Here is a 23,338-nt window from a genome sequence, read left to right as displayed (position 1 = left end):
ATCTTAATCCTCCTCCCAAAGTTAATATAGGTAGAAGTAAGGAACACTTTCCACTTATCCCAAACTGGAAGGATTTAAAATGTTGTCCTGCTTGTACTTGCCTCCTAATTAGATGGGAGATGGGATATCATAAACTTCCTCTCCCCAACAAGCCTAGTCTTGCTTTCTGATGGAATTCTTAATGGCTGTGTATGTTTGGTATTGGGAGTGATAGGTAGGTTTTAGCTTCCCTACAATGTTGTCCCCAAACATAGTGCTTTATTTTTCTCAGCAGAAATTAATGGCATTTATCATTAAGTAAATGTAGGCTGCCTCTTTTTATTAATACATATTTCTGCTGTGAAAATGTCTATGGAGGGAGTGCACGAGCCCAAGGCTTGTTCCTGGACTCATTCTGCATAGAAACTTAGGGTAAATGGTGACCACATTGCACAAATGCAAAAGTTTGGTTTAATGATGTGTGAATGAGCCCAAGTAATGCATTCAGCTCACATACCTATGCATAGTCTGGAGACTATGAGTTTCATTTCACTTACAGGGAATCTTCACTGGTTATAACATTTGAATTGGGTAACCTGGCTTAAAAGAAATTCTGCTTAGTTTTACAAGTCAGCTTTGTAACACATGTTTTTACTTAAAGGTGGCTGATTATGGAATTTACCAGAGTTAGTTTTATATCAGGATTCTGGGTTTAAACATAACAAGCCAGGACTCCCTGAAAGTGAATGTAAACACTGCTGAAGTCTTCTTTTTTTTTTTTTCCTCAACTTCATAGGGGGGATGTGGGGCCCAGCATTTCACTCCAGCTCATTCACATAGTACCAACATTGTTGTTACCTGAGTAACCACAGATAGCCAACATGGTGCCTTTCAGATATTGTTGGCCTCCCATCAGTGCAAACATCATGGTCAGTGCTGAGGGATGGATGGGGGTTGTAGTTCAGCAACATCTAGAGGCCACCACATTCGCTAACCCTGAGTAGCCCCTTTGTACATGTAGGCAAGACTCATGTATTCAAGACTGAATCCAGAAGAATAGCTATGGCAAACAAACTGGTGAGGTATATTAGTGGCCACCTAGCTTGTTAGGCATGAAGTTTTGTAGGAAACAAGTACTGTCAAAGTAACTGGACCATATGATGTGCTAAAAGGTCAACTATTCCTTTATACAATTCCTCAGTACTAAAAAACGGTAATTCTTGAACTTCCTTTGGAGAAATTCTAGTTAATCCTTTTACAAATTAGTGAAGCCTGTGACAACTACAGTTAAGATGTTTTTTGACTGAATATTACTCTCAAATTACAGTATTGCATGGGATGCTACATACAAAGTCAACAACATGTAGTGCAGAGTAACTATGCAGGAGTTTGTTTGACTTTTTGGTTTAGCATGCTTATAGTATGCAATATGAATGCACATAATGACATGCTTGTTTTTTTTAATTCTCTCTATTGCAGAAAGGGTGGCAACAATAAATTGATAAAAATTTATCACCGGGATGGGAAATACGGTTTTTCTGATCCACTGACATTCAATTCTGTTGTGGAACTGATTAACCACTATCACCATGAGTCTCTTGCCCAGTATAACCCTAAACTAGATGTGAAACTTATGTATCCTGTATCCAGATACCAGCAGGTGAGATTTTCAAAGAACCCTGTATTACCATTTGTATTACCGTTATATGTGTGTTTTTATTGAGTTTTAATAAAAAAAAATTTTTGTAAAGACAGGGTTTTGTATAAGAACATGTAACATTCATCACTTATATTAGGAAGTAGCTGGTCCCTAATTTGGCATACTCTCCTTTAAATTCCTGCTTGTCGTAGTCTCTCATTGGCTGTATAAGCTATATGTGCATAAAACTTTTGATCTTGCAAGAGAAATGAAGATGAACTGATTCTCTGCTTTTTAGTAAATCTGGAACTTTGCCTGCTATTTTTTTCTGTCATTATTGGTATCTCTTCCAAACTAGAAAGTTTACAAAGGCAAAATAGTATAAATATTTTTTTTGTAGAAGAAACATTCGAGTATTGAAAGCCTACCATGCTCTCTAAAAGAAATATTGCTGATTAAGCAAGTGTTTGCTCAAATAAAAGGTCCCAAAACTAATTTGTTAATTCTACAATCTCAAACATTTATACATATTTCCTGAGTAACAGGAATAGTCAGTGTTCAGAAGTTAAGGATAACGTCTTGGTAGATGTATAGAGAGGCTTTGTTGTTCAGGCTAAGACTGTCTTGTGTTTCCATAAGGGTAGTTCTCCAGATAGGTCAGCACTTGAATGTCTTTCATAGAAAAGTATACTTATTTTCTTTTTTATGTATGCAGGATCAGTTGGTAAAAGAAGATAATATTGATGCTGTGGGCAAAAAGCTTCAGGAGTACCACACCCAGTATCAAGAGAAAAGTAAGGAATATGACAGACTATATGAAGAATACACCAGAACATCACAGGTGTGTTGTTGCATTGTGTTCTCATGGTTACTTGGGCCTGAACTAGAGTTTAACAGCAAATATACAATCTCCAATCCAAATTGGGGGGAACAGTGTTTGATCTGTGCTCTTTTGCTCACAGTACTGAGAAACCTGGTGTTGGAGCCAGCCTGGAGCAAAAGCAGCTAGGAGGAGAGGTTGCACAGATAAAGTAGCTGGGAGGAAAGCTAAAGACACATACACACTTCCCACCTACTTTTTATCCCCTGCATTGTATATTAAGAGGCCAGCATTGTATGTTAAGAGGCCAGCATAGGAAAAGGAATCTGCTCCCACCTAACATATAGCTAGAGCAATGTCCTGCAGAAGGGAACTGTTACAGATTTTGAATGAATGGCATTCTTGAGTGTATAGTCTTGGATGCCAAGCTATCAGGAAGATCATGCTCTGCTGTGGAACATTTCAGCACAGCATCATGAATCTGCTAAGTGGTAGTCTAGCAGAGAAATGGCGGGGGGGGGGGGACCTCCAGTCCTTAAACAGTACAGCTTACCTCCTAACAAAATTTTCCATGAAAGCAAAGCATTTTGCGCTAACAGAAACAGAGTTCAAACTTGATGGAAAGTGTTTGCACTGAGAAACTGGGTAATATTCTGAGTAAAGAACTGTTTGTGTAAGCCATTATGCTGGTGTGCATTGCACAATAATTTGTGCAAGACTGGCTTGATTCTTTATGCTGACACTTTGAGGAGCCAGTCTGTCTCATAGTTACTGCTTCTAAAGCTGTGCTCACAAATGATTATTTCATCAAATGAACTGCACACTGTGCATTGGCTAATATATATATTTTTAATTAAACTAAAATATTAAATCAAATAGTATTGCAAACAAATGAGCCTGCAAACTAACAGGAAAAAACAGAAATGCACCCTAGAAAGTCTTTGAGGCATGTATCCCATCACCATTGACAAGAGTTGGCATGGTGTGTAAGAATATTTGATTCATCTCTTTGGAATATATTTTGAATGTACTGGGTCTCTGTGTTTGTTTTTTCTAACATCAGCACAAAGAGTTATATAAAATATGGACCTTGGTGTTTGTATGAAATTATTCTAAGATGATGTAAATACACTGTGTAAGGCTTATGCTACCACAGAATATTTCTTTCCGAGTCTCTGCCTTTGCTGAGTCATTACTGAAACACTGTAACCTCAAGGTCTTGTTGCATTTAATGGGTCTCAGGATCCAAGTCTGTGACTTGTACAAACTGCTTTGGCTAGCTAGGAATTATGTCTGAAGCCATGGTTATGCAGATTCAGAGCAACAAAAAAGGACATGTGAATAGAGGTCACTCGCAAAATCACCACAAGTCTCCCCTTCATACCTATAAATATACTTGCATGTGTGTAACTTTGCACTTGAAATCCATCCATGAGTGCTCTCAGGTACTGTATTAGATAGAGTAGATGGTTTGTATAAATGAGGCCCTGGCTTCAATCTTGACACTGTAGCTGATCACCTGGATTGGAGCTAGTTTCTCCCAATTCTGTATACTCAGAGTTGTAATCATGTTGTTGCACTCCCGGTTCCCATCAGCCCCTAGCCATCATAGCCAATCCACAGGAGTGATGGGAACTGGATAGCCACAGGGTCCCTATCTATGTCCCCAATTCTTTTTAACATCTGTATGAAGCCTTTCGGAGTGGGCATTAAGGAATTTGGAGCAAAGTGCTATTAGTATGCTGATAACACACACCACTGTTTTTATGTAACATCTGACGGAGTGGCTATGCAGGCTGGACCAGTATCCGTCTGCAATGGTAGGTTGGATAGCAGCAGATAAACTCTGACAAGGCATAGATCTTGTGGGTGAGTGGTCCCCATGTCTTGGATATAGGTCAGTTACATGTCCTGAATGGGGTTGCACCTCCTCTGAAAGAGAAGGTATATTATCTGGAAGTGCTCCTGTATCCATCTTTGTCACTTAAGGTATAGGTGGCCTTGGAGGCTAGAAGTGTCTTCTACCAGCTTCAGTTAGTAAGATACCTATGACTTTTCCTGGACCAAGATAACTTGGCCACTCTACTAACCTCAAGGCTGCATTCCTGCAACACACACTCTCTGGGGCTTCCCTGGGGCTTATTGTGGATCTTAATATGATTTAATGTGGAAATTGTTAATTAGGTTGTGTACTTTTTGATGAGTTTTAGATATTGTTAATGGCTATTTTTGTTATATTTGTAATTACACAATTCTTTTCAAGTTGTAAGTTACCTTAAGCATGGTTTTATCTATGGAAAGGTGGCATAAGAAAAAAATGATGTGTGTATATGCCCTAGAGGTGCACTTAGTTTGTATTAGAAACTGCACTTTTAGTGTTGCAGCTCTAGCTCTTTAGAATCTGTTATTAATATTGCACTTAATTTATTAATTGCCTTTTAAACCACCATCTCGGGGTGATTTACACATAACATAATTAAAAACAGTTAAAAACACAAAGTAAAAAAATACATTTAAAACAAGATTAAAACCCTAACATGTAGAGACTCATGATAAAGACTTGTGTATACAACTGGGAAAGCTTGTTGGAACAAAAATGTCTTCAACTGTTTGCAGATTGTGGGCACCTGTCATATCTCAGTAGAAATGCTATTCCACAGAACAGGGGCAGCCACACTAAAAGCTCTTCTCTGAGTGGGCTTCTGAGATGCTGAAACTTGCAGGACCCTCCCCCAGACAACAGCAGTCTGCTGGGTGTGTTTGGTATAAGACAGTCTCTCAAGTAACCTGCCAGAATTAGACAGGTGCCTTGTGTCATACCGTGTAGGTATTTATTGAAGACATTTTTGTTTAAGGCGTTCCCTGAGGTGTGTAACCAGTCATTTATGAAACAATTGCATATCTTTAGAGTTTGTTGAAATGATATTGTTCTTAGAACTTGGGTTGTTTTGTTTTGTAAACTGCTTTAATAGCTTTATTTTGTGAAATGCTCAGTAAAGTTGTACGACAACAACATGGTCACTTTTTTCTCAAGGTGAAAGAAGGCAAAGCAGGTGTATCTGACTAACCAGAGAGTCTTGTAGATTAGATACTTTAAATTGGTAATTCACTCAGTGTTTGAATTATATACTTTTCAATACTGAATCAAATCATATAGACCTATAAATTATCTGCTTTGATTTATGTAAAAATAATAATCAAATAGTTCTACAGCTTTGTGCTTCTGGCGAGTAATGATGATTTTTGAAATTGGTTTCTCTGTGCAGGAAATTCAAATGAAGAGAACAGCAATAGAAGCTTTTAATGAAACAATTAAAATATTTGAAGAGCAGTGTCACACCCAAGAGCGATATAGCAAAGAATACATTGAACGATTCAGAAGAGAAGGAAATGAGAAGGAAATTGAACGGTAGGTCTGCCCAAATGCCATTTTCTCCCATTGACCTCCACTATTTAGTTACATAACTACTGTGGATCAGACACCTTTGTTGTAAGCAATTTCCGCACTGTATGAAATTTACAAGGAAACTGACTGCATGTTACCTGATGTTCTGTTGAATTTAGATAGCAACTTTTTCCATGTTTAAAATTTAGTAAATCATGGATTGAGATGAAATTACTCAAGAAGCACAATCCCAAGCAGGATGAAGAGCTCCAGATCAACTTCTTCTGAAAAAGGAATGACAGAATTTTAATAGAGCTGGAAAAGGTTTAGGAAAGGGCAGCTACCTAAATGGAAATCTGGTTGATCACTGTTGGAGACAGTTTGCTAGACTTAGGAGGCTATTCTTAAGAGTGTTCTTAACAGCATAGATTCTCAATTAAATAATTTGTTAGATAATGAAACAACATGAACAATAGTGTGGATGCTTTTTCTAATAACTGTGAAAAGTATTCATGTGAGGTATCTTATCCAGGCAAAATGACTTCTGAAGTTCAAATGGTAGTAGTTGGGCAGCTTGTAATAAACAATGGGGTAACTTATCTTCATTTTTAAAATTAATTTAAATCTTTATTCTCCTTAACAAAGCCTCTAATACAGCTTACAGTGCAATTTTCAGAAGTGTTTTCATAATAAAAACAACAAATGGAATAAAAAAACAACCTAGCAATATTATATTAAACCAGCAGAATCTACACAGGAAAGGCAAATTAAAAACCGTCATGCCCAAATAAAGCAGACTCTGCAGCACACCCTCCCTGTTTTATTCAGCAACCTCTCTGCCAATATGTAAAAGGTCCTGTCTGCTGTGGCCACCTACTTTATCTCTGAAGAAGGAGACAGATGCAGCAGAGTATCAGTGGAGTATCAGTGGAAGATCATAAGATGCAGCTAGGATCATATCTGATGCATGTGGTCTCTTACTTTTGAGACTACTCAAACTTTTCCATTTTTTCTTCAGTTAAGCTCAGATCAAGAATCATGTTCTGTTAGCATAATTTTAGTCATGAAAGTCTTCGTCCAAATAATATTTAGATAATAGAGAGGAAGAAGTGGTATTGTCCAGGTGCTTTTGCTAGAATGTTCTGTTCTACAGCTTACAACTGCTATTCCAAGGTAGACTTTCTGCACCTGTGGTTTAGTGCTTAAGTTGTAAAAGGATCAGGAAGCTCTTGTGTAGATACACTTTTAGTCTGAAATGAATGAATGAAGCCAATGTCTTCCACAGTGCCTAATACAGTCACTATGTACTATTTAGTTGTAGATGAGAGTGGTTATTTTTGTGTGTAACTTTTACCCTTTAAAAACTAGTCACTTCTTTACAGCATTGCGATGAATTATGAAAAATTAAAATCACGTCTGGGTGAAATCCATGATAGTAAGCTGCAACTGGAACAGGATTTGAAGAAGCAAGCTCTAGACAACCGGGAAACTGACAAGAAAATGAACAGTATCAAACCTGATCTTATGCAGCTGCGCAAAATCAGAGATCAGTACCTTGTGTAAGTAATAGCCGGTCTGTGAGTCTCCAGTATTCTGGTTAGGGTCATTCACAGAATTAGCAATTGTGTTGGTGTCATTTTAGAAGTAAATAGAGTGGCCCTGAGCTAGATTAAGACTCTGGTGGGGGTGGGAGCTTTAACCCTCCACTTGTGTCCCAATCCAGATTGGGCTCTTCATGTCACCTAATGATTAAAGACCCCTACTCTGGTACAGATGCAAATCAGGTCTACTGTACTTATTCACTTATTTATTTATAACCTGCCTTTCATCCCAAAGGTTTTCTAGGACAGTACAAAAACTAGTCAATAAATATACTCAACAACCATAAAATCATTAAAATGCATAAGCATCATAAAACAGTCAATGGCTAAAAATAAAAGTCCTTCATGTTTGATATGACATGTATGTCTTAACTTGGCATTTGAGAATAGATAACATGGGGGACAACAGCATCTCCAACGGGAGCGAGTTCCATATTCAGGGTGCCCAAACAAAGAAGGTCCTGCTTCTTAAAACTGACTTCAGCTACTGTTGGAGCTACAAGCAGGCTTTAAAGCACAGATGGGAGATATGTTCTTTCAATTTACTTACAAAAAACATTCACACAATTCCTATTAATTGTGTGAATGGTGTCTCATCTAATTTGGCCCAAATATATTAATGGAAAGGAAGCTGAGCACTTAATGTGAAAGGATGTTAACAGTTGGTTAGCCTTTTCAGCACTCATGTAATAAGTGCTTGGCTTAATAATAACTAATCCATAGCATGTCTTGTACGGAACATTTCTGGTTCCAGCTGAATTTTCTTGTTAGCTTTGAAGTGAAATAGAGCCTATACTGAATCCACACTGGGTGTACCAAGTCAGCAGATAACTAACCAGCGCCCTCGTAGATAAGCTGCTTTTCTGAGCATTAACTGCTTACCCACTAAATGGAATTGGGATATCCAGTGAGCAAATCCCGTATCTTGCTAGGAGGGGGAAGGAAGGGATGTGAGTGAAAATCTTACATAGAGGAGGTCAATTCTCCAAAAGGCTCAAAATGTTGTACAATGTGCAGCCATATGCAGTAAGTACAACTAACTGTATATGCCTTTTCTAATTCAGGTTTTGATATATTCCTTCAGTAACGACACTGCTATAGGAAGACCAATTATGGCCTCAGAATGTTATGAATTGTTAAGTGTCCTTTTTGTAGATTATATTAACTATTAGACCGTATTACAGTATATTGTCTCTCATTGGCAGCTGGCTTAATCATAAAGGAGTGAGGCAGAAACGAATAAACGACTGGCTTGGAATAAAAAACGAAAATATTGAGTAAGTGTTTTTGTACAACCACTCTGAATTTTGCAATATGGATGATTAAAGTACATAGAAATAGTGCATGACAGGAGTGTGTAGCTCTGTGTTGGTGTACATGCATGTGGCTGTCATACGACCATGTACACTTTTTCTTAATCATGTGACAATATCTGGTCATGCATATAGATTTTCAGATAACACCAAGGGATTTTTTCTCTTAGTGGTGTACAGTTCCAGAAGAATCATTCAGAAAAAAATAACTCTATCCATCCCTCTAACATATTTACTACTAGTGATTTATAACTAGTACAAATTAATTTTTTAAAATCTTAGTATCTGTTATCTTGCATGGATGAAATGTAAGCATCTGAGACAATGAAAGTGTTTTCTTGTGCACCATAAAACTACTGCTGATTTCTCCAGGGCTTGGTCCCATATACACAGGAATTAACAGTGGTATAAAAATAATGTGAGTTAGGCCTCTGTTGTTGTTTGCATGAATTGCTTCATGCAAGAACAAGTAATCCTAATACAGAAATTATTCCTGCATTAAGGAAATAAGATTTGTTGTCTCTTCCTAGTACATACTTTACAAATGAGGAGGATGAAAATCTGCCACATTATGATGAAACATCTTGGTTTGTGGGAGATATCAATCGCATCCAAGCAGAAGATTTGCTTTGTGGGAAACCTGATGGAGCATTTTTAATTCGAGAAAGTAGCAAGAAAGGCTGTTATGCTTGTTCTGTGGTGTAAGTAGTGATTCCCTGGATTTCTTTTAGGCCAAGTCCTCTATGTGCATTTACAGGGGAGTCAGCCACATTAGACTAATAAATTTGGTGGGACTTGCATCAAAATAACCCTGTATAGAACTTGGCTGCATAACTTGGATAGCTTTTTGCCTTATATTTTCTTAATTAAAAATGGGTTTAACACAAACTGTGGAGAATGCAACATAAAGATAACTAAATGCTTACTTGGTTAGCTTTCTACCTTATTTACTTGAGTCTAACATGCCATTGAATCTAATGCGCACCTCAATTTTTGCAGTGTAATTTGCCCCCAAAAGGTGAGCATTAGATTCGAGTAAACATGGTAAATTAAATGGTACAGCACAACCAGTACTAAGAGAACCAGACCTCAGTCCCATAATCTATATACTGTTTGTGACTCTTTTGTATTTTTGCATTCTTTGCCTAGTCCTCTTGACAAAAGTATTCTAAAGTGTTTTTAAGCTTTCAGTGTCATCATTATATACACTCAAGAAAAATACTGAGTGCCTTGATTTGCCCATGTGAACAGCTACTTAGGGCCTACTCTTCTGGTTTGCTATTGCTTCCAAATCATGCAGCCAGATCTTGCTCAGAAATGCACTATTTTAGTAAAAAAAATTGGGATCTCTTCATAGATACAATAGTGCAAAGGACTGGTGTCTTAACATCTGCAATTAAAAAAGCTTTGGTAGCAGGAGTGAGAGAAATTTAATTCAGTCTCTGTTCATCATTAGTCATTTAGATGGGTCAGTGGTCTCTTAAAAGATGAAGACATTTCTTAGCATTTAGATTATAACATGGCATATTAGTTTAACCAGTCCTCCCCAACCTGGTGCCCTCTGGTTGTTTGGATTAGTATAGGAACTTAGGAAGCTGTCTTATACTCCATCTATCTCAGTATTGTCTGCTGGCAGTAGCTTTCCAAGATTTCAGACAGGGTTCTCTCCCAGCCCTACCTGAAAGTGTCAGGGATCAAACCTGGGACCTTCCACATACAAACACAAGAGCAGGCTGCTGGATTGGCCAATGGCCCATCTAGTTCATCACCCTATTCTTACAGATACCAAAGCAGGACAAAGCAGCAACAGAACTCTCCCTGGCATTTATGGGGATACTGTGTCTCCAACCTTGGTGGTAGAACACAGCCATTGTGGTTAGTGTCTAATTCTTTTTTAAAGCCCTCCAGGTTAGTGGTTATCACTACTACTTGTGGAGCAAATTCCATAGTTTAACTATGCACTATGTGAATAACTTTCTTTTGACTGTTCTAATCTTCCAACAGACACTCTACCACTGAGCTAATTGCCTTTCCCCACCTCCATTCAGCTCCACCCAACATGGTCAATGGTCAGGGATGATTGGAGTTACATCTAGAGGGCACCATGTTGTGGAACTAATGTGTTGGGAATTGTCCACAATCATATCTTTTGTCAATAATGTTAGTGCAGTCAGTAAGTTAAATTGTTTAGTATCTTCCTGCTCTTGTGACATAAGCAAAACAAGTTTCTACAAGAGCTAGAGGATGTACATTTCCCTAGATTATGGATAATTTGTAGTTCTTGAAATGCTTCGCAGGTTGGGCATTTATTCTGCTTACATGTGTGATAGAATTATATGTGCTTTAGTACTGAATGAATGTTTGTCCTATGTATTCTGGTCCAATGAGCCCATTAGTATATATAAGGATCTGCCCAGGAACAGTACTGGAACCTTAAATGCCACTTACCTGAACTGCTTTCATTTTTTTTAAATGGATTTACTGAAAGTTAAGTCCAAAAGCAGGTTCTCTGGCAAAAAAACTATTTATTGTAAATATGTTATATATTGTATAAAGTTAAGCTCTAGAGGGTTTGGAAGATGATATTCAGGTAGAATAGGAACCTCTGTCACAACCTGAAAGGCTTTTTAAAAAAAGCCTTCACTGCACCGTGACAAGCATTCATGAGACAGCAAGCCATTCTAAACATGAAAATCATTACAGGAATACTGTTGTATCCAAGGTTCCTTGATGTTTATCATGACTTTTCAGTATCTCACTTGTTGTAATCCTTCTAAATTACTATCATGTTAATTTTTAATTTTCTATTTTTTTTAACAGAGCTGATGGTGAAGTTAAACACTGTGTGATTTACAGCACTCCAAGAGGTTATGGGTTTGCAGAGCCATATAACCTTTATACTACCCTAAAAGAATTAGTCCTTCATTACCAGCATACCTCCCTTGTCCAACACAATGACTCCCTCAATGTCCGGCTCGCTTATCCTGTCAACGCACAGATGCCCTCCCTCTGTAGATAAATTCTAGGAGGGTGGAGTATAGGTGAAGTGTTAGTTCTCGGATTTCTTTTCTACAGTTTTTACTAAAACCCAGAGGGCATTCTTTCTCCTTAAGACTGCTTGTTTTGCACAAGAAATGATTTGATGAATGTGAATTGGAGACCTAGCAGCAACAAAATAATAGCTTTGGGGTTGGTGCCCTGGTGCTACCTGAAGATCAGCTGTGTTTTTATATAAGGAGACTCTCTCATTTTCCCTATAAGGAACAAGTTATCTCTTTAAAGATGCATACAGAAAGAACTAAAAGCAAAACTTTTGCCAGGCACCATCAGCGGAACTTCTACTTGGATTTTGTTTTTCTGAGGTATTAGTAATGTCTTTCAGTCTTAAGCTCCAGGAAAATGTAGGGAAAGTCTCTACTCCAGAAACTTCCCTGTTAATTTTAGCAGCTTGGCTGCAAGTCAGACAAACTTACACATGAGGGCTCATCTTGATGTAGCATGGTATTTGGTGAGAGGAGACCAAAGGAATTATGGGGAGAGTTTCAGGTTCTTATTTAAAAGAATATCCTCAAGGAAATATTGCTTTATATTTTACCAACATAGCAAAACTTTGGTTTCAATAGTACTTACCGGTCTTCAAATAAAAGAAACCAAATTGAACCCACCAAAACTACTTTCATTGCTGGATTTGGGGGGGTGGGTAGATTGCATTTGCAATCACACTTGCCAAAACTTGAAGAGAGAAATATAAAAGCTAAAAAGTCTTCTGTTGTTTTGAAAACTAACCTGTTCTGATGTAACTGCACCACTTCCCCCTTTATTATTTTCAAAATGTGGTTCCTTTCTTCCAAGGATGTCAGATTTTGTTTTTAAAAGATACTAAGCTTTGGAATGTTAAGCAGAATGAAGCTGGCACCTGGCATGTTTATAAGATGCTAAACAATGAATTTTCTGTTTTAAAAACATTTGTTGTTGTTTTTAAAAAAACTTTAGAAGTGCAATGGATTGCTTCTCAATGGCTTGCTAAACCAAAAAGAAAAACAAAACAAAAAACCCCTATGGGTGCAGTCTATATACTGTTGAAACTGGCTACAAAACTGTGTTTATAATGCATTTGGATTGCACCCTAAATCATGAAATCCATTGTACAGGTTGTATAACCTTAGAATTCATTGCTGGCTTACCATAAGACAAATATTTGGGTAGCTGAATTCAATGGGACTAGTAAAGATATAAAGTGGTAGAATCTATCAGTATGTAAACAGCTTTGCTTGGTCATCTGCCATCAGATTCATCTGGATTATATGTAACATCAAATAATGAAATTATAGCAAATAGTGAGAACTGGATCCACTAGACTGTGAGAATTTGTGCTCTGACAATGCTGTATTTACCTTTTTTTTGTCACTACATGTATGCCCTTGTTGATTTATTGTAATTTCTAAAGATTATATTTGAGCTAGAACACTTGCTTACACAACAAGGACAAATCGGTAGATTCAGCATGAAGTCTTTCCTTTTTCTGTGTAGTATTTGAAGTGCATGCCAGGGAGTTGGGACATTTGGATCTTTTCTGGCTCCAACCTACCTTCAGTGCCACCTTGAACCCCCAGACTGTTAGATTCTAATGTTTACACAAAGCAGAATGCACTATAAGGGAGCTTAGAAGTATTATGCAGAATATGAAATTGCTGAACAGGAAAATGATAAAATTTGAGCACTAATCAGCAACTGGAGGGGCTAAACTAGATTGCTTGACATGTCCCAAAAGCACTTCTGTTTTGCACTAATCTACTGCCACTTAAGCTAAGTGCTGGCTAACCAGCTGGAACATGATCTTCTAAAAATGGAACCATGGTTGTAAAAAACAAACAAACCCATCCTGTAGTCTTTAAATTTGTGAGACAACAGTTAATAACTTAATGTGCCACCATCTCTTCAGTCCCTCTCTTCCCAGGCCTGTCCACTCCCACATCCTCTTTAGCCAGCAGCAATATGCTACTTTTATTAAGCGTGGCACTGGATTCTGCCACTTTTCAGAGTCATCAGGTTGAAACTTTATACCTCCTCTGGAAGCCTAACCAGCTTGCACATTTAATTTGGTACCTACACATTGCTTAATACTACTCTGTCATTAAATCTAGCCTAGACCACAGAGGCTTGTTCTGACTTACTCAGAATCAGTGGAATGTTTTCCCATAACTACCAATTATAAATCTTCACATTTTAATGTTATAACCAAACAATGAGCTAATTGGCAATTTAGGCCATACCACACAGCTTCCACTGTTTTGCATTTACTTCATTTGGGTTTGCCCCTATGAAGTCACTGAGTCCAGTGCTAGTCTGTCTCAGAATGACCACTGAAATTAAATGAACCCAAGTTTGTCATGTCCATTGACTTCAGTGGGTCTACTCCTAAGTAGGACTAACATGGCCCTGGGGATACAATCCTTTGGCTTCTGTTACTGCATTCAGAGTATCAGTAAATTCATATGCTTCCTTTAGGTTCATTTTTTAAAAATTTACAATTAACTTTATGTGTACTTCATCTCACAAGGTGCCTTGATTTACTTCCCTTTAAATTGGCACATTCTGACACATTTAGATTAGAATTTTGAGGAAAGTAAACATATATACATGGCTTCCTTTTGGCTTATAAATAACAGCCAGCTGGTGTTCACATGCTTGCAATGCCTCTCACATTGAACATTTTTGGATGGACTTTGCAAGTGAAAAATCATTTTGCAGTTTACAAATGAAAGTTTGTAGAAGAAATGTTCTACTACCACCATTCAGCTTCCATCAACATTTCTTGATTTAATGTTCTCATGCCTAATTTTTCAAGCAGGTAGCTGACCTCAAGTGGCAGCATTCCAAATTCTCATACTTCACCTTTGTTAAGATCAGCCCCCTAGCATAACTTGCTGTCTTTCTACAAATGCACTAGAGAATAGCAAAATGGAAAATGAGAAGAGCTGAATGTGTGGGTTTTTTTAAGCCAATGAGCTAGGCTTGTTTTAGTAGAACATTTTTTTAGAACATTTTTTTTATCTGCTAGATGTTATACTGATTTCAATGACCCAACTATGTAAATGTTTTTTGTTAAGCAGTAAACTGGTTGGGTAGAAAGGCTCTTAATATGCAGCTTATCTGAAGTGCTTTAGTGGGGAAGATTCAATATTTTCCTTTCTCACAAGTAGAAAACTGCATATTTTTCTGTAGCTGTTGCAGTAGCTACAATGCACAATAGATCAGCCAAGATTGAAAAGTAATTGAACTGCTAGTACTTCTGAGGCTAATTTCTTTGCCAGTCACATATCATAAGAACAAATACAGCACTGTTAAGGAGAAATTTTGGGAAGAATTCATAAGGAGGTTACAACATAGTTTTTCCTCTGTACCTATGTTGTACAAAGCAGTATCTTGAATATCCTACTTATGAATGTAGGAATAAATCCAGCCTCACTGGGTTACTTTTCTAGTCTGTGAGCTAGATTGATTTTATGTGCACATTGGAGCTGCTTGGTTACCTTTCACTAAACAACAGTTCTTTGCTCAACAAGTCACTTTTAAAACTTGGGAGAGTTCAGAAATTATACCTGATGTGGTGTGTGGTGTTGTTAGCCGGATACAAACTTTGAAAAGCTCCTGTAGTTAAAATGTAGAGCTGGTGATGCAATTCTTAGGATCATGGCCTAAAATGAAAAGGAGCAGGGGATCAGCCAACACAAGCAACATAAAACAATCATACAACCCAAATTTAAGTTTATATCTACCTCCAGCCACTGAATTCACGTATAAATTAGTATGCATAATCTCTTTAATTCCAGTACTACTCCCCCCCCCCAATAACTGTAGGTTTTTGGTTTTCCCATACATAAGCACAGTTCTCATATATTCTTTTTTTTTTTTTTTTCATCCAAACCCCCGGTCTGCACAAGCTCAGGAATAGGGATAGCAGCAATTCTTCAGTCTTTCTTAAGATCAGGCACACAATAGACTGTAGAAGCCAACCTGGACACATGTAGGACAAATATTAAGGGCTTGAGGTGGTTTGGTTCTGTAATTATGTTGTCATTTGGAAAGCCACGACAACATGTACAGTGACTTAATGGGTTCTCTTCACATAGCAATTTTCCTGTTTGGCTATCATATTTCCAAGTCTACAAAAGCCCCCTCTTTGGTACTTGAACAATATTTGTTTGAATGTGTAGTTTTTTTGGTTTTGGTTTAATTCACACTAACAGGGAATAAAAATCTGAAGTGGTAACATGTATTGTGTGTATGCAGATGTAAGACAATTTTTGTGAGATGACAGAGTATAAATGCAGATCTGGGCATAATGTATGCTAAAAGGTGTCTCTTCTACCCATTTTTATCTTTTTAATGTGAATTCATAAATATATACTTCATGACTTGAAAAGTTTCAATATGCTCATGAAGTAAAGATTTACATCCAGTTTGTTTCACCCTTTAAAATACTTGCACTTAAAAGCAGCCAGACCTGGAGTTTTAACATATTGAAACTCCATTTTCTGATATGCAGCAATTGTACTTTTAGACATGAACTCTGTCCCCCCCCCCATAATAAGAATTACTTTATTTCCTGAAAATGATAATTTTCCAGAATTGAGGTGTTTTAAGGCATTTTGAGATAGGAAGCACATCTTAAAAGAAATGGAATAAGGATGTGTCCGAGGGCTGGCATCAGCAGTGGACATGGTCAGGTACGTCTTGGGACCCATACCCAGGCAGCTGACCCATAACCAGTCTCCAACTGCTGCACTTCTCTTTCTCAGTGACACCTCACCACTCGACTCTTCCCTGCCTGCTTAGGAGACTCAGGGATGTGAGGATGTTCACTGCACCACAGTCTCATGACTCCCCTTAAGTCAGGAGAGCTATTCCCTGTCACCACAGCACCCTTGCTTCATCCAAGTTGACAGGGAAAGTCACACAGGCAATGGAGGCAATACCTGTCATTGACTCCACACACTTGCACTAACCAAGGCAGTGCTTTCCATCCTAACCTGCCCTAGTAGTTCTTTCTCCTTGCTAGCTGTAGATGTATTGACCAACCCTGGCCTCTCCTTCCTGTCCATGAGACACTGCACCCCACATTCTTTTCCCTGAAGCCCACAACCTGCTCTTACACCTCACCCCACCCCCCAGTAAAGAGATGTGGGAAGAGGCATTTTGCTTCTGCTGCTTGCCATCATAAGATGGCAGTTGCCTAAAAGCTAAATGCTGTTTTTAGCCAAATTGTACAAACAGTTGCAATGTTTCTACACGCCAAGATAGCTCTGGGTGTGGTGGTTGAAGCTTTTTCCCCTGTGCCATCTTCATGAGCTAAATCACCATTCTGAAGCTATTTGGTGTGTTATGGGAAACACATACAACTGGGGACTGCCTGTGTTTTCTCCCCATCCCCTTGGGGCAGATATTAAATATGAGGGATGATTTATTTTCAGCAGGGAGAAGAGTTAAAAACCCACTGTCCCTCAAGCACTATTCTTCTGGTATGATTGGGCTATAAATAATACACAGGATCTCTCAACATCCTATCTACTCTCAGCCCTGAGCTAAGAGCTTTGCTTGGCTGGAGTATGTTTTGACTGAACACTGAATAACAAATAGTGGAAGTTTAGCAAATCAGTCTAACTTTTCTAGGTTTCAAGCACTAGCATTTTTGGCTGGCTCCATAATTTTAATGCAGACCTTTATACTATACACTATTCTTCAGCAACATCCCTTACTCCTGTCTTATCGCTCATGGAGGTTGAGTATTGCATATAGCAATGGCTCATAGTTAAAAGTTTATTCTGTTTCACACTTAGTATTTTACCTATAACCATTGAGAGCCTTGCACTTTTTTCCAGTCAGCCCCTCGGGACACTTTTATTTTCAGACAGGCATTTGCAGTGTGTAAAGAAAAGCTATTTAAAGACATTTTCAAGGGTCAACATGCTTTCTCCTCCCCCATCATAGGCCTAGTATGTTCAGTGGTGTTGCACCCTTGTATGCCAGCTAGCTGTGTGTTGTCTTTCTTGGAGTGTAGAGTGTTCGGTATTTGCAGTGACTGACTACAAAGAAATTTAACTCAACCTGTTAATTTTTGCCAGTTTACAGCACCATGGGATTGTATTGGTCTGCAACGTGTGTGTGTGTGTGTGCGTGTGTGTACTGTATGTATATAGATATATGGAAAATAAATTCACATACATATATCTAATATGCATTGGCCATAACTAGCCCTGGCCCTCTGAAACTCCAAATTCAAAATTTTCACTTGCTTTACCCACCTCACAATCTGAAAGTTTGGATCATTTTGTTCTCTCCTCCCTCCCCCCCCCCCAAAAAGTGGGGTTCCTCACTAATACTCTCAATGTGCTTTTAAATTTCCGATTTTTAAAAAGTGTTTTCCTTATTTGCTTCAAGATAAAGCATTGTAGTTTATTCAAAGCAAAGTGGTTGCATTTTATATAAACCCCATTTCCTTTTGAGAGACGGTAACAGTTGCAGTTCTTAAATATGGGAAAACCCCATCTAGAACTAATGTGCAAAGGAGAATAATAGCATTAATCACTGTGTATGGACTCATTTTACAAATACATGTAACAATGAGTAGGTAGCTTCATTTTGTATTGAGGTATGCCAGGACTGTGCACTCCTTCTGTACATCCCGCACATGAACACTACATTCTTGAAATCCATTTTGGTCTTTCTTTTAAGGGATGCTATTTGTCAAAGGTTGCTTCTCATGGAGCAAAGGGGATTGTTTTTGTTTTGTTATTTTTTAAATATAAATTCCAGCATGTAACTTGAGTAGTCTTGTTGGTATGTAAAACCTGTTCTTCTGTCATTTTATGGTGTAGTCAAATTCATGTAGTTTAACTTTAAAAAAGAAACTGCTTCATGAGGAAAACAATTGTATGTTAGTCATATTGTAGTTTCTAGATAAGTAATGCAACATTGTACTTGTCACCAAATGTGCTATGATCTTACTGTATGTTTCTATTTTTTAAAATAGGTGGTTGAGCTTTGGAATCCCAGGCACTAAGCATTCTGGCCTACTTTGCTTTAGAATAAAAATGCAATAAAAGATTGCAATAAAGCACATTTACATGTAATGTTTTAGAAGGATGTACTGACCGCTGTTTCTAATAAATTGAGAAATACAGCCTAGCTGGTATGATGTGGTGATAAAAATGTGTTTACTCTGTTTTGAAATTTTAAATACAAGAACAAATAAATATTGGAGCCTCGCTTGTCAAAATATTGCTGAAATTCCCAACTATTACTTTAAAATCCCAGGTGGAAAATTACTTCAGTTCATCATAAACTGTTAGTGAACACTGATTTACATCACTCAATGATCTCATTTTCAGTTACAGCTACTGGACCTAGTGTGTTCCATTCAGACTTTGGTCAGAAGAACGCAACTTTTAAATGTCATTCATAACTGATTGCTTTGCTGCTTACATTCTGAAGCAGGGACAGACAATATGCTGACTGAGAGCAGATTCTAAGCCAGCAGTAGACTGGGCCAGAGCCAAAAGTAGCCATGGCCAACCTATTCTCTCTTTCTTCCTGTCGCGGCCAATCAAGCTGGTAAGTAAGGGACTCACTGCTCTTGCTTTTCAAATTATGCCAAGGGGCACAAGCCCATTCATTCAATAGGGTTAGGGTATTAAGCATGAACAAAATGATCTACATGCATACCTCACTTTATTGCACTTCACAGATATTGCTCCTGTGGCTGTAGTTGCAGGCAGCCTAGCTGCTTCCAGGAGAAGGAAGACGCCCACTGCCCCTCTTCCTGCCACAGGAGTGGAGCTGGCTAGGGACCAAGTTTTTCTCCTCCCACCCCTGCAGCCAGAGGGGACATGGCTTAACAGTATAGTATAAACAGACCACTGTATAGTATAAGCATAACATTTACATGCACTGGGAAACCAAGAAAAAAATGTGTGACTCACTTTATTGCAATATTTGCTTTATTGTGGTATTCTGGAACCAAACCTACAATATCTCTGAGGGATACCTGTACTATTCTTGATTTTAATGGGTGCGAATTGCACCTACAGCATTGGGGGAGGGAGAATTTGAGATGGAAGAACTGCCAGATCCAGAGTCTGACCTGGCTTGTGCCTTTAGGGCAAAGGAGGGTGGGCATAATCTATTTCCCCATTTTCTAAGATAAGACCTAATTTTTTAAAAAATAAATAAGTACACCACTTCCCAGGGCCACTGCGCTCCCCTCCCCCCCAATTCTGACAGTGCTTTAGATCCTGTGAATCCCAACACATCCCGATTCACACACACACACCCCGAAAACACACTTTTTGTCCTCCCATTGAAGGTTACAGAGTGAAAGCTTCTGAGGGCAGACCTGCAGAGAGGGAGATTGCAACATTCTACCATCCCTGGGGACATAAGACTACCCTTAAAAGGTGCAAATCCTTAAACTGATTTTTCTGTTCAGTACAACTAAGTACTAATTTTTGATGCAATTTATAATGGGGCAAATCCTGAGTTCATGCTACTTGCATTCAATAGTGTATCTATCCCTATTTTTGCAGATAGTAACTACCAAAATAAAAAACGTGGCAGGAGCATAGGAATGGGCCAGAGGTATCTGCTGCAGCTTGGCAGTACTGAGCTAGATAAACTATTGCTACAAGGTACTGCTGACATTTTTATTTTCTTCTTTACTTTTAAAAAGACCCCATTTAACAAGGCAACTGTCATCTTAGGGAACATAATGTATTATTTACGGTCTCGATGTGAGTCTGCCCATTTTTATAGCTGGAGAAAGAAGAGCCAGCATCAATTAGAGCTTCTCTAAGAACCTGAGTGTGTCACTGATTTGACTTTTTAGGGTGAAGAATTATTTTATGTTTACAAATTAGGGTCTCATCCAGACCAAAGCCTGATTTTCCTGTTCTCTGGATAATCCAGTATAAAATCATGTGTTACTTGACTGTGAATGAACAAAAGCACATTATATGAGCAGGTTTATGCACATGTGTGATGACGTTTTGCTGGGTGCAGGAAAGGAAAAGGGGAGGAATGGAAGGTTCAGCTTTTCATTCCAGCAGCTCTCAATCTTGCCTGATATGAAGCAACACACATTTTTAAAATATGTTTTTACTGCTCTTTTGTGCAAATCTGTTATTTTGGAAAACTTGTATTTCAAAACAAAAATGTTGAAAGCTGAACAAATATCCACATGAAAGGATGTGACAACAACACAAAAAATCAAGCACTGGCCACAAGTGTGGACAGGAAACATCCAGGTATAATAATAATAATAATAATAATTTATTATTTGTACCCCGCCCATCTGGCTGGGTTTCCCCAGCCACTCTGGGCGGCTTCCAACAGAGATAAAAAATACACTAAAATGTCACATATTAAAAACTTCCCTGAACAGGGCTGCCTTCAGATGTCTTCTGAATGTCAGGTAGTTGTCCATCGCCTTGACATCCGATGGGAGGGCATTCCACAGGGCGGGCGCCACCACCGAGAAGGCCCTCTGCCTGGTTCCCTGCAACTTGGCCTCTCGCAGTGAGGGAACCGCCAGAAGGCCCTTGGAGCTGGACCTCAGTGTCCGGGCAGAACGATGGGGGAGGAGACGCTCCTTCAGATATACTGGACCGAGGCCATTTAGGGCTTTAAAGGTCAGCACCAGCACTTTGAATTGTGCTCGGAAACGTACTGGGAGCCAATGTAGGTCTTTCAAGACCGGTGTTATATGGTCTCGGCGGCCGCTCCCAGTCACCAGTCTAGCTGCCGCATTCTGGATTAGTTGTAGTTTCCGGGTCACCTTCAAAGGTAGCCCCACGTAGAGCGCATTGCAGTAGTCCAAGCGGGAGATAACCAGAGCATGTACCACTCTGGCGAGACAGACCGCAGGCAGATAGGGTCTCAGCCTACGTACCAGATGGAGCTGGTAAACAGCTGCCCTGGATACAGATTTGACCTGTGCCTCCATGGACAGCTGTGAGTCCAAAATGACTCCCAGGCTGCGCACCTGGTCCTTCAGGGGCACAGTTACCCCATTCAGGACCAGGGAATCCTCCACACCTGCCCGCCTCTTGTCCCCCCAAAACAGTACTGTCTTGTCAGGATTCAGCCTCAATCTGTTAGCCGCCATCCATCCTCCAACCGCTTCCAGACACTCACACAGGACCTTTACCGCCTTCACTGGTTCTGATTTAAAAGAGAGGTAGAGCTGGGTATCATCTGCATACTGATGAACACCCAGCCCAAACCTCCTGATGATCCCTCCCAGCGGCTGCATGTAGATGTTGAAAAGCATGGGGGAGAGGACAGAACCCTGAGGCACCCCACAAGTGAGCGGCCAGGGGTCTGAACACTCATCCCCCACCACCACTTTCTGAACACGGCCCAGGAGGAAGGAGCGGAACCACTGTATGACAGTGCCCCCAGCTCCCAGCCCCTCAAGACGGTCCAGAAGGATGTCATGGTCGATGGTATCAAACGCCGCTGAGAGATCCAGCAGAACTAGGAAACAGCTCTCACCTTTGTCCCTAGCCCGCCGGAGATCATCAACCAGTGCGACCAAGGCAGTTTCAGTCCCATGATGAGGCCTGAATCCCGACTGGAAGGGATCCAAATGGTCCGCTTCTTCCAGGCGTGCCTGGAGTTGTTCAGCAACCACTCGCTCAATCACCTTGCCCAAGAATGGAAGGTTTGAGACTGGGCGATAATTGGCCATCGTGGCCGCATCTAAAGATGGTTTTTTAAGAAGTGGTTTAATAACCGCCTCTTTCAGCGGGTCTGGGAAAGCTCCCTCACGGAGGGAAGCATTCACCACCCCACGAAGCCCATCGCTCAGTCCTTCCCGGCTAGCTTTTATAAGCCAGGATGGGCAAGGATCCAGGAGACAGGTGGTTGGCTTCACTCGTCCAAGCAGCCTGTCCACATCCTCGGAGGTAACAGATTGAAATTGATCCCACACAACTTGACCAGACAGGACTCTAGCACTCTCCCGCCCCGGCCCTGCTCCCACGGTGGAGTCTACTTCTTCCTGAATCTGAGCGATTTTATCTGCAAAAAAATTTGCAAAATCATTGCAGGAGAACATGTGGCCCGTACTGGGCCCCGATGTTACAGGTGGTTCCGCTAAATTGCGAACCACCTGAAAGAGTCTCCTGCTGCTGTTTTCTGCAGATGCAACAGAGGCGGTGAAGAAAGTCTTCTTCGCCGTCGCTATCGCCACTTGGTAGGCTCGACGTTGAGCTCTAACCCGTGTCCGGTCAGATTCAGAATGAGTTATCCGCCACCGGCGCTCTAGCCGTCTCAACGATTGTTTCATTGCCCTCAGATCCGTGGAAAACCACGGGGCTCTCCGGGCTTCATGCAATCGGAGAGGGCGCTTCGGAGCCAAACAGTCAATAGCCCTGGTTAACTCCACATTCCAGCGGGCCACCAGGGAATCGGCTGAAAGGCCATCAACATGGGATAAAGCATCCCCAACCACTCTCTGGAAACCATTTGGATCCATTAAGTGGCGGGGGCGGACCATCCGAATCGGTCCCACCTCCCTGCAGAGGGGATGGGTCGCAGAGA

General features: G+C 39.8%; 1 protein-coding gene across 6 annotated transcripts in view; it reads left to right on the top strand.

The window, feature by feature from the left end:
* LOC309345255 (phosphatidylinositol 3-kinase regulatory subunit gamma) overlaps positions 1 to 18,086 on the top strand; it is a 252,879-nt gene extending 234,793 nt beyond the window's left edge. For 4 of the 6 annotated variants that reach the window (XM_081868236.1, XM_081868237.1, XM_081868241.1 and 1 more), the window contains 7 exons: positions 1,459 to 1,639; positions 2,334 to 2,459; positions 5,705 to 5,847; positions 7,206 to 7,382; positions 8,630 to 8,701; positions 9,268 to 9,438; positions 11,558 to 18,086. In XM_081868236.1, the coding sequence (XP_081724362.1) occupies positions 1,459 to 1,639; positions 2,334 to 2,459; positions 5,705 to 5,847; positions 7,206 to 7,382; positions 8,630 to 8,701; positions 9,268 to 9,438; positions 11,558 to 11,756 (1,069 nt within the window). In that variant the 3' untranslated portion in view covers positions 11,757 to 18,086. The remainder of the gene's footprint in view (positions 1 to 1,458; positions 1,640 to 2,333; positions 2,460 to 5,704; positions 5,848 to 7,205; positions 7,383 to 8,629; positions 8,702 to 9,267; positions 9,439 to 11,557) is intronic. The other 2 variants (XM_081868238.1, XM_081868240.1) reach the window with 1 other exon arrangement.
* The last annotated feature ends 5,252 nt before the right edge of the window (positions 18,087 to 23,338 follow it).

This window comes from Podarcis erhardii, assembly GCF_964252035.2.
Source record: "Podarcis erhardii genome assembly, chromosome: 6".
NCBI lineage: Eukaryota > Metazoa > Chordata > Lepidosauria > Squamata > Lacertidae > Podarcis > Podarcis erhardii.
Note: the sequence above shows the minus strand (reverse complement) of the source record. Positions and strands in the feature narration are given on the sequence as shown.